The 12,134-nt window shown below is 49.4% G+C and overlaps 1 protein-coding gene across 1 annotated transcript in view; it reads left to right on the top strand.

Moving 5' to 3' along the window:
• LIPG (lipase, endothelial) overlaps positions 1-5,865 on the top strand; it is a gene marked incomplete at its 5' end in the record, with an annotated part of 6,574 nt that extends 709 nt beyond the window's left edge. The window contains 7 exons of the mRNA XM_010191958.1: positions 7-94; positions 1,047-1,271; positions 1,723-1,965; positions 2,465-2,585; positions 3,149-3,367; positions 4,284-4,376; positions 5,844-5,865. Of these exons, the coding sequence (XP_010190260.1) occupies positions 7-94; positions 1,047-1,271; positions 1,723-1,965; positions 2,465-2,585; positions 3,149-3,367; positions 4,284-4,376; positions 5,844-5,865 (1,011 nt within the window). The remainder of the gene's footprint in view (positions 1-6; positions 95-1,046; positions 1,272-1,722; positions 1,966-2,464; positions 2,586-3,148; positions 3,368-4,283; positions 4,377-5,843) is intronic.
• Between the last annotated feature and the right edge of the window lie 6,269 nt (positions 5,866-12,134).

Consider the following 12,134-nt stretch of genomic DNA (forward strand, 5'->3'; position numbering starts at 1 on the left):
CTCGAGAACGTCCACCTGATCGGGTACAGCCTGGGTGCCCATGTTGCTGGCTTTGCTGGGAACCACGTCCATGGGACGATAGGCAGAATTACAGGCAAGTGGCTTTTTAAGCATTCTCTTACCTTTCCTTAGCAGCCCCCAAAATGCTCATTTTCTGTGTTGCTGCGATGTTGTTTTGGGCTTGCTCAGTCAGAAATGACAAGTTTCCTACCTGTGGGGAGCATGGGTCTCTTCCCATGAGAAAGTGTCTTAATTTTGAGCCCCAAATGTAAGGCAAGGGGTTCAATGAAAAACCTTGCTGAGGTTCTGAACCTCATCTTGAGTATATTTGAAGTTAAATGTGGGTCCAGAACAAGTTCAGCTTGAGCTCTTATTATTCAAATCCTAAGCCTCTGAGTGATGCTGCTTCTGTAATTATAGCTCATAAACTAACGTAAGTGAGAGCTACAAGGGATTGCATTGGGCATTTAAATATGCTGCTGGCAGTGAGCGTTCCTCAGTGCCTCACAATAAATGTCTGTATTTGGTGAAGCAGGAAACATCACCTGACAGTCAAATTGGGGAATGGCTCAGGAGCACAGCTTCAGGCTGGGGGTGAGGCTTAAGGGTTAACAGAACGTCCCAAACCCATCATGGGATCTCCGATGCAGGGATTACCTGGCTGCTGCTTAAACTTGTATTAGTCCTTCCGTATGTCCAGTCTGAAAACAGACTGTGACCAAGGTATCTTTGGCCACCAGTGGTCTCTGTGGGGTGCTAGACCTCTTCTGGTGCTGAGTCATCTTGCTACCTCCTGAAGTATTTCTTCACTGTGACCCTGCAAAGACTCATTGCTTACAACCAGCAACCTGAAGCCATTGCTGCAGAGCACACCAGTGCTACTACTGGTTGTATTGCACCAAAACTGATACGGGACACCTTCATTTCTTCCCTCGCTGAGGTGAAGAGGTCTTGGTGTACAGCACCTGGTTAGGAGAGCTGGCTATATTTGGTAGGAAATAACCCAGTTTCTTACCTGGCATGTTACATCCTGTCTCTAACCCCAGGTTTGGACCCGGCTGGCCCGATGTTTGAAGGAGTGGACCCCAGCAAGCGCCTCTCCCCCGACGATGCTAACTTTGTGGATGTCCTTCACACCTACACGAGGGAAACGCTAGGTGTTAGCATTGGGATCCAGATGCCTGTAGGCCACCTCGACATCTACCCCAATGGAGGAGACTTCCAGCCTGGCTGTGGCTTAAGTGATGTCTTGGGAGCGATTGCCTATGGGAGTAAGTTCTCGTTACTTATTTTGTCTCTGGTCAGTGTAGACTCTTCACAAATAGGTTTGGGTTGATGCTGGGGGATGATCTGATTTACCAGAGCAGAGAAAACTATTTTTTCCCTCTCAACAGCTTGTCCTGCTGGAGATAGTTGCTAGAAACCAGACCTGCTTTTAATTCTGAAGTAGCCTGTTCTCACTCTAACACCTGATCATAAACTATGGTGGTGTTATGCTGGGTCTAGAATCCTCTTTAAAGCTCTTTTCATGGTAGAGACCAAGTGAATGGTCCTCTTCAAGCGCCTTCCACTAACTTCTTAAATTGCTGCTGCTTGAAAAATGTTGTAGGCCATGGTCAACACGTGCTGACCTACAAAAAGCCATAGTTCACTTTATCTTGCCAGCTGCTAGGGCGACAAATGCTTAAACAAAACCCATCTCTTCCAACTCTACTCCTCTAGCAATCGGTGAAGTTGTTAAATGTGAACACGAGCGGTCCGTGCACCTCTTTGTGGACTCCCTCGTCAACCAAGACAAGCAAAGCTTCGCGTTTCAGTGCACCGATTCCAGCCGCTTCAAGAAGGGGATCTGCCTGAGCTGCCGGAAGAACCGCTGCAACGGCATCGGCTACAATGCCAGGAGGACCCGCAACAAGAGAAACAGCAAGATGTACTTAAAAACAAGAGCTGACATGCCGTTCAAAGGTACGCTGCCCCTCTTACAGCCTAGTCTCGTCTCTAGGAATGGACTCCCAAAGTCAGTGTTGGGAGACATGCAGAGGTGGCAGAGTAGCATCCCCTCAAAGCAGTGCAGCCCCAGGTGCTGGTCTTTTGCTGTGACCTGGCTGTGTTGCTGTCCTGCGGCATTGCTGTGCTCCTTCCTCCACGGAAAAGCACCAGGACCCTGACCCTAAGGACACTGCCATTTGAGCAGGTGTATGACAGCTTACAGATGTCGTATTTGCAAAACCACCCCAAACTTAGAACAGCATAAGGTCTGGGGAGCACTCCCCAGCGTGGACCTGTTGTTGTTGTTGTGTAAACATCAACTTGGTAAGCAGTAAGGGTAGGAAAAAGCGATCAATAGTGTCTCTAAATACCAGGTCTAGCCTTTGCCAGCCAACCCTATTTCACACAGTGATGCTGAGCAGTGTTGTCTCTTAACAAAGCTGGTTCCATCTGTGCTCTCCTTGTTTCTCTCCAGTCTACCATTATCAGATGAAAATGCACGTCTTCAGCTACAAGAGCCTGGGAGAGGCTGATCCCACTTTCTCTGTCACCCTTCACGGCACCAACGGAGACTCCGAGCCTCTCTCTTTAGAAATGTAAGTATTTAAACTGACCTGTTGTGCTTGCTTTGGGTGAGGCAGCCACTGGGACTAGACAGGTTGGCATCACTCTTTTTCCTCTGCAACACTGGCATTTCACCTCAGCCTACCACCATTCAAAAAACTTTCCATCCAGTAGCCTAATTACGATTTATCTTCGAGAAAGCAATTTGATGTACCCAGCCCTCTACATAGCAGCCTTTATGGCTCATTGCTGAAGTACTTTGTTTTGCATTTGCCCTCTGTCATTTGGATGTGGTCTGAAGGCACCCATATCTCTGGAGGCGTTGGTGACCTTCTTTAGCCTCTCCCAGAAGAAACACAAGGCGTAAAATTCACCTTTAAGCTATGGATGGGTGACAGCCAAAACAGGATGCATTGCATTGCACCAGCTATCTGTGCTCACTTTCTTTGGTGTAATAAAGTAATTAACTGGTGACAGTTGAACATGGAGCACTTGATAAGCTGCAGAGGGCTCTGTTTAATGCCTCGAATGAGATGAATGAGCATCTGGCATGCTTCCATAAGGAAGAAACATTGACTCTCTGCTTGTCTTTCAGGCTTGATCAAATCGGCCTGAATGCTACCAACACCTTCCTGGTCTACACTGAAAAGGACATGGGCGAGCTTTTAAAAATAAAGCTCACCTGGGAGGGAACGACTCAGTCGTGGTACGATCTGTGGAAAGAGCTGAAGAGCTACTGGTATCGGCCTGCGAAGTCTTTCCAGGAGCTGCACATCAGGCGCATACGTGTGAAATCTGGGGAGACGCAGCAGAGGTAATAACTGTGTTAGACTGCATGTGAGAGTTTCAAAATTTCAACCGAAAGGAGGAATATTCAGAATCCAGCAAGAAAAGTTGGGGGTTTGAACTCAGCTGGTACCTCGAACTGTTTCCTCTTTGGTGTGACCAGCTGATGCTCCCTCATGGCGTAGGGGCGCGGGTTATTGACCAGCACAAGGCTGCAAACCAGGCTTTAAGCAAAACCAGTCCCTGCAGATCAGATCCAAGATGTTCTTTTGCTTTATTTAGCTACTGTGACACTGTCTTGCCTGTCCCCACGAACTAAATTAGCCTCCTTCCAGATGGTGTAGGTTATACCTGAAGTGCCAAAGTACTGAGAGCACCAAAAACACTGAAATACTGATGGGCATGGCTATGATTTACATGCATAATGTGCTGATTTGGCACAATGAGCTAGACCTAAAACTGCAACTGGTGATGTGGTGATGCCTTAAGTACTTCACTGCTCCTTCTGAGATCTCTGTAGCTGGGAAACTACCTGAGATATCAACAAGTAGTAAAGCTGCCAGGCATGCAGCACTGCACTCCCGAATCTTGTGTTAACGTTGTTCTGCAGGTAACTCAGATCTGTCAAAGAGCAGCAGTTGGTAATGACTATTTTTCCACCTTTCTCAGAGTTTTAAATAAGCATCACCTATCGTCTGTAAGGTATTCTGCATCCTAGTTTCTAGTTTACGAATCATAGGGGTAGTAGAAGCAAAGATCCCCAGGTAAAATATTAAAGTAGGAAATAAAACGGGCATTCAACAGGCTAATGGTGTATTGAGATGTTCTCTAGGAAGGATGTCAAACCAAACAACTTACCCTAGAATTAGCTATGATATTACATGTTATGTGTTAATTGTGGAGACAACAGGTGCCTTCTCTTGACTTCAGATTATTCCTTCTAGGTTTGCTTTCTGTGTGGAGGATTCCCAGCTAACCAGTATATCTCCTGGGAAAGAGCTCTGGTTTGTGAAGTGTGCAGATGACTGGCAGAAAAGGTAAGGGGGAAAAAAAAATCAGTTTGTTTTTTGTTTAGATTCCTGGAGCTTCTTTTTTCTCTCAGAAAAAAGCAGCAGTGAAAAAATTCTAGCCCCAAATTCACTGTGATTAATGTTCATGTATGCCTTAACTACCACCAACTAGGTGATACTACCCTCACTTCCAGTCTTGGTTCGTCACCTTGTACCTTCACATGCTTACTACCAAATCGGTGTAACACCGCCCTTGGGCCTAAAAATGAGGAGCTGCCAATACCCAAGATCTGTGCAATAGTGGAGAGCTGACTGGAGGCATCTATTAAGTGCCCTGTAAAACAGAGGAGAGCTGGGAGTGCAGGAGGTTGGCTCTAAAATAATTTCAGCCTGACAGAAGATTTTGAGCTGTCAAAAAGTCTCTTGATTTGAAGTTTGAACTCAATTGCATGAGCAAGACACAGCTGAGGACTCACCGTGGTGTTACAGTATGAGCTCCTCCTGCGTCATCTCTGGCTGTGCTGATCTCTGCTGGTTCAGGAGGGCTCAAACTCTGCCACTGCCAGTGTGTCTCAGCCCTGGGGGACTTCCCAGACCCCTGTGATGGGTCCTTAGAGCACAGCTTCCAGTAAGTCTGGTCCCAGCAGCGACAGCTTGAGTGCTTCAGACCACCCCATTCACGTTTTGAAGTGACGTGACTAAATCATCCTCGCCTTCACAGGAAGCCCAGCCTTTTGGCCTCTCAAATTTCAATTTGTAAACTCAGAGCCCTGCCGTATCTCATCCAGAAGCAAAGTGCTTGTTAGGACTCGCAGAGCGCTGTGGAAGTCGTGCTTTGCCCAGCCTTGGCCGGCAGAGCTCGGCTCAGAAACGCGAACCGGTGCCGTTCCAGGTTTGGCAGGAACCAGGGAGCTGTGCTATGCACAGTAGTGAACAACTCTGTGAATGAAACCTGTGCAACAACTTGTTGCCCTGCCATAGCCTTGAAAGGTCAAGTAAATGCTCCTGCAGGTACAATAAAAGGCTTTTTTTATACGCTCCTCAGCAACACCCATAAAACAGAATTGCTGCAGATGTGCCCTTCCTGCTTCCTCATGGAGTGCGGCTTTCGCACGAGGCAGAGGAGCAGATCTGAGCTCTAGGAAATGGTCCTATCTCCCAGAACTCACGAGCAACTCCTTGCTCTTCAGCTCTCCATTCCCGCCAAGTCGCTGGCAGATTACAGTTCCCTACTTGGAGATGGGGTCTGCAAACATCTGCCCACCCCAAATGGATCTGAACAGGCAGGGTCCGGCATCGAGACCTGTAATTTCTGTTTGCAGCCTGCTTGTGTGAGAAGCTACTGGGCAAAAATGCTGCTTTGACAGCATAAAACACCCGTCTGCACTGCTTGAACCTGCTCTCAGTGTCCCAGAGTTTCTCAGGAATTCTTTATTACTCCACTTAACTTCTGGATTTAACTACATAAGTTTTTTGCCTCTCTGCTTTTCCCAGGTCTGTCTCAAATCTGCTCTGAAGACTTCTCTGAAGACTCACATCTGGGCAGCCTAGATGCAGGAGGACCACGCAGGTAGCAAGGTGCTCTGGCAAACATCTGGCTTGGTAGCACTTAAAGCAAGTAGCTGTTCCAAACAGGACATCTTGGATCTGTTGCAAGAAACTGAGGAGCAATTGATGGTCCTAGACCTAAAATGACTAAAACTACATTCTCCCTTCCCTAAGGAGCCTGGCTTGTGCATTTAACCTTACCTTGACCAATCACACGCTGCATTTCCTGCCCTGCTCCCATGAAACGGGACGACGGATGAGATCTCGATCTCAGCAATGATCTTCTGCAGTGCCTGGAGTTGAGAGGACAAATTACACATGGTGTAGGGATTACCATGGGTCCAATAGCGCTGTGGGAAGAGGAGACCAGGGCAGGTCAAGCGTGTGGGGTTGTTCAGGGGAGGGGTGGGGATAAGCACAATGCCACTTAATGTCAAGTTGTTCTTTGCTTGCCTTAAAAAATAACCCTTTCTGTGTCTGGCTGATGCTGAAACCTCTCTATATTACCTTAAAGAAGGAAGCACTCCGTCCTAGGGCAGAACACGGTGTAGACCGCGGAGGTGATGGCGGTGGCAGCTGCTCCTTGCTCCCCAGTCCATGTCTGCAGCCCAAATGTGTCTGGTCCCATGCGTTGATCTCTTTGTAAGCGGCTGCCATTTCTGCTGGCTGCAGGACAGAAGTGATGGCCTCTGTCCCTTCAGGAGAGCTTTGCACCGGGCCTTTAACTACTGAGAACCGATTGCCTCTGTCCGGATGCTGCTGTGGTACCCGTGCGTCATTAAGCTCGTCATTACCCGAGCTTATTTTTGTGCAAAGCATTTAATGAGCCAAGCAGATGAAGTCCCACCCTCATCACCACACCGTCCTGGTTGGATTCCCCGATGCCAGGCGCATTTGGCTTTATTTTGAGTTGGACAGACTCTACAGCTGTCCCGCTGGCCACAGCAGAGCAGATCTTGTCTGGAGTGAATTACAGTTTGTTCTTTTTCCTTCTTGGATGGAGACTTGGTGTAACGACGCTTGAACTGTTGGCATGCAGAAAGGCAACCCCAACAAATGGTGCTGCCAGAGGGTGCACTGAAGGCTTGGCGGGCCCTTCTGAGGGCTGCGATTCTCCGAGTTCTTGTAGAGCTTCGATCCAACCAAAGCAAGCACATTTGGAGACCTTTTTCTTCCATGGTTTCAGGCAAAGGCTTCAATAACTGAAGCCTTTGGGGAGTATCTGTGACTTGTCACCGTGCCATACTTCGACTGCTTTCAAAGCCCTATTTGTATATTGTGGTTTTTGTATGACTTAAAACATAATTTATTTCTCGTATTGTACATATGTAAAGTTTTAAACGTTTTGGGTTTGAGTAACAGTTTTTATAAGCCTTAAGACAAAAAAAAAATAAAGGGCTTTATAAAAACCAGTGAAGTCTTGTTATTGACCTACCATGAGCTTTGCTGGGCTGTGCCAATAGTGTAGGGCCACCTTGTCCTTCTCCTGCAGGTCACCAAGGCCAGCAGAAAGGCCACATGAAGGCAGGTGGGTGGTGGTGAGTAGCTGCCCTCATCCAGCACTCTCCTTCCCCTTACCAAATACAAATCCTTGCCTGGGGAGCAGTGGAGGGGTGTCCTGTGTGCCCCTTCCCCACACTGGCTCCAAGACACACTCAAGCAGGGGGAGACCACCAAAAACCATCAACCTTCCCTTCCCACCCTGTTTTCACAGAGTGGGAAGGGCCCTGGAAAGCTCCGCCAGTGCAACCCCTGCCAGAGCAGGATCACCAGAGCAGTCACACAGGAACACGGCCAGGGCTTTGGGGGTCTCCACACAAGGACACTCCACAACCTCTCTGGGCAGCCTGGGCCATGCTCCAGAACCCTCACACCCACAAACTTTGGCCTCATCTTCAGCTTGAACCTCCTGTGCTCCAGCTTGGGACCATTGCCCCTTGTCCTGGCATTGGCCATCCCAGAGCAGAGCCTGGCTCCTTCCTCCTGACACTCGCCCTTTCCAAATGGAGACCCAGGAATGAGGGCACCCCTCAGTCTCCTCTGCTCCAAGCTCAAGAGCCCCAGCTCCCTCAGCCGCTCCTCAGCAGGAGATGCTCCACTCCACTCCCTCCAGCATCTCTGTGGCCCTGCTGGACTCTTTCAAGCTATTCCCTTTTCTTCCCATTTTCTTTCTGCTTTTGGCTGGGGGAAAGCAGGATTCTGTGTCGCTTGCTCTCCAGGGCCGCTGCAGTGAACACGGGGGACTCTGGAAAGCCCAATGCTGCCGTGCCTGGCCAGGACAAGTCAGGACAAAGTCCCTCGTCTCTGTTGACTTCCTGCATTAATGCTTTTATTTATCCTTATTTCTTTCTCCCTGAAATGCTTCACCTCTGTGTGACTTCAACAGTCGGCCCATTAGTGAATACTTTCAAGAGAACTTACCCAGACCACGGAGGTTTTCCCAGCTTTTCCCAACAGCCAGGCCATCACATTTAAGAAAAATCTCCCCGTGCTTCGCATATCCCCAACACAGCTCGGTGGCACGAATCCAGCAGCAACAGAAGGACTTTGCAAACAAAGCCAGTACCTCCAAGCTGCGGAAGATTTACATGGAATCACTCAGTTAACCTTTTCCTCTGAAAAAACCCAGCAACGTAGATTTAGCAGAGCAAAGACAGGGATGTTTGGTGCTTGTAGGTCCCTAATTTTTCTGCACCCTAAAGCCGGATGGGCTTTTTGCTGAAGTTTCTATGGGGCCACCTTTTACCCCGTGAAAAGGTTGGGGACACTGATACCAGAAGTCATCCCAGACATCTGGGACTCGTTTTCTTTCGCATGTCAGTTGTGGATACAGCTGCAGTGCAAGGACGGTTCTCCTGCAAGGACAAGCAGGTGCTGGCCCCTGCCACATCCAGCTGCTCTCCACTAGGGAAAGGGTGAAGAAAATAAGCTCACGGGAGAGGAGGAACAGGCTTGCAGCTCTTTCACATCCATGGGCATCCCCTTCAGGCATCTGGCCCTTCACATGGCAAATGTGGCCTCCCGAACGCATCACTTTCGGAGCAGCAGGAGTGGAGGCTACTGTCACATCTCCTGGCACATCAACACACAGTTGATGTGCAGTTTTCCCGGAGTTATGAGTTTGTTTTTTCATGTATTTAATGTACAACCAAAGAGAAGGGAGCATTTTTTTTCTGAAATCTAATGGATTTCGGACCAGCAGATCAGGCACATCCCAAACCTGTGCCAAGAAGCACCGGACCTGCCATAGGGCTGGCCCCTGTGCTCTCAGCCGCCTGCCATCCCTCCCCTTCATCCCCCTGGTTTATTCGGGATGACTTTTTCCCATTCAGCCCCATGAGCCAGGTCCCACCCAAGGTCAGGCGGTGTCAGGAGGAACAACACGGCCCCGCACCGGGGATGCTCTACAGCCCTCATCGCCCCCCAGCTCCAGCAGCACCGAAATTGGGCGTGCTGTCACCAAACAAACCCCTTTTTGAAGGCAAATTGGTCACAAAGCCTGTTTGGAGTTTGTTTCTCCCCAGATTCCTGTTATAACACCCTCCCTTCGTTTGGCTGGTGCTGTGTGTTGGGCCAGCAGAAGTCTCCAATGCAGGAGGTGCTGGTTGTTACACACGGGCAATTTCCAAGCTATGAAAACCTGGACCATCCAAGCAACCCAAGATCCCGCTCCTCGGTAATGAGTTGTAATTTTATGCCTGTTCGGATGCGGCATTCCGACATAAATTATCCAGCTCATTGCCTGCCTGGCGATCCCGGCCGCAGCCCAGCAGCCAACACGAAGAATTCGGCAACTTCTGCAAATCCATGCAAAACATCTCGGGAGCCCTCACGCTGCTCAGAGGGATGGGTAAAGCGGCTCGACCCCGAGCTGACCCACGTTTAAAACAAAAAATCAGATCAGTTTTTATTACCCGATTACGGGTTGGTTTTTTTTTTTCCCTCCTATCTCCGGCTTTGCTCTTCTAGGTTGTTTTGCAGCTGTTTTGCAAGGCTAGAGGATGTTTATGGCAAACACATAAAGAAGACACAAAGTGCAAGCATTCAAAATCCATTTTTTCCCTGACCTGACTTGTAGTAAGATTGAAAAAAACCGAGGAAAAGGGACCGATAAAATACAGCTTTCCAGGCCATGCTGCTCCACCTCTCCCACACAGCTGTCCTCATTATTGCAAACAGGCTCAAAGTCAGAAACAACCCAGGGCCTGGACCAAACCTTAAGGCAAATCTGGTTGATTTCCACCCCCCCACACCCCCCTTTCCATATGGCTTTCCATATCCTGTTTTTGGCTGAAAACAGATGTATCCTACCAAATTACGAAGAGAAAGGCCACGTTCGGCTTAGCTGGAGCTCAGCGAGTACGCTGAAACAACCTCACTCCCATGCCATAAAATCTGCAGATGGTAACGAGAAGAAGATCCTCGCTCTGCGAAACAGCCAAATCACACACACAGAATCGCTCGGTTGGAAAAGCCCTCTGAGATCATCACGTCCAACCGTTCCTGTCTCCCCACTAAACCATATCCTTAAGTACCTCGTCTACCCGCTCTTTAAACACATCCAGGGATGGGGACTCCACCACCTCCCTGGGCAGCCTGGTCCAGCTTCTGACGACCCTCTCAGGAAAGAACTTCCTCCTTAGCTCTAACCTGAACCTCCCTTGGCACAGCTTGGGGCCATTTCCCCTTGTTCTATCCCCCATCAGCTGGGAGCAGAGCCCAGCACCCACCTCTCTCCAAGCTCCCTTGAGGCAGTTGGAGGCGGTGCTGAGGTCTCCCCTCAGCCTTCTCTTCTCCAGGCTAAACAAGCCCAGTTCCCTCAGCCGCTCCTCATCAGGCTTGTTCTCCAGAGCCCTCCCCATCCTTGTGGCTCTGCTCTGAACACGCTCCACAATCTCCACATCCTTCTTCTAGTGAGGGGCCCACAACTGAACACAGCACTCGAGGTGCGGCCTCACCAGTGCCGAGTCCAGGGGGATGATCACCTCCCTGGACCTGTCGGCTCTTTAAACAACCCAAAGAAACATCCCTGGAACAGCTGGGTTTTATATTACTCCTGCATTGCAATGGAGGGAACTTCCAATGATAGATTTCCAAATATCAGTGGGATAATAATTATGCTTGAAATGTCTCTCTAAATTCCAGACCGGCGGACCTGGCAGGTTTACGGATGGCTGAGGTTATTCAGAAAGCTTCTACAAAGAGTTTATTAATGTTGATTTTATCATTGAGGGGCACGAATCCACGTGATATTCATCACTAACCTGCAATAATCTGCATTATATCTAAATTCAAACACAACAAAATCAACCAACACACAATGAGATCAACGGCTTTGCCTTAGGAGCGTTCCACAAGTCAGTGATGGAGGAAATAATAGTTTCAGAGGGTTTTTTGGCTTACTGAAACATCTTTATCATAGAATCAGAGAGTGGTCTGGGTGGGAAGCGACCCCAAACCCCCCCAGTCCAACCCCCATGGGCAGGGACACCTCCACCAGCCCAGGCTGCTCCAGGCCCCGTCCAACCTCCCGTCCAACCTGGCCTTGGCCACTGCCAAGGAGGGGGCACCCACAGCTTCTCTGGGCAACCTGGGCCAGGGCCTCACCACCCTCAAAATGAGGAATTTCTTCCTAATATTCAGCCTAAATCTCCCCTCTTTCCATCTAAAACCATTCCCCCCATCCCATCACTCCATCCCTTGTAAAAAGTCCCTCCCCAGGTTTCCTGTAGCCCCTTCAGGTCCTGGAAGGCTGCAATAAGATCCCCCAGAGCTGAACAACCCCAACTCTCTCAGTCAGTCCTCAAGGGGGAGGTGCTTCGCCTGGTCTAACATGGACTACACCCTCATCCCCATGCAATATGCCAGAAGGTGATGGAAACCAAAAATTACAAGGGAGAGAAGAACAGTCTTAATGGCTGCCATGGTGGAACACCTACTCTCAGGAAAGCAGCAGCACATTTACACGTTGTACACATTTGCCTTCACGATTTCTGTAAGCAAAGCTGCAAGTGCAGGGACCCGTTAGGCTTTTCTCCATGTTGTGTCTACAAAGCTTCCTCCTGGCCGAGGAGGCGGCCGCTCCAGGGTCCTCATCCCAGGAGCTCTGAGCAGCTTCTGCACGAGTTCGGGTTCAGGCGCTGGGGCACGGCTCGGTGGGACACGCACATCCAGCACACGTGCGCACGGCTTCCAGATGGGATCCCTCTTCCAGCTGGGTTTGCTCCGAGATCCACA

The sequence above is a fragment of the Mesitornis unicolor genome, unplaced genomic scaffold, assembly GCF_000695765.1.
Source record: "Mesitornis unicolor isolate BGI_N332 unplaced genomic scaffold, ASM69576v1 scaffold11779, whole genome shotgun sequence".
Lineage (NCBI taxonomy): Eukaryota > Metazoa > Chordata > Aves > Mesitornithiformes > Mesitornithidae > Mesitornis > Mesitornis unicolor.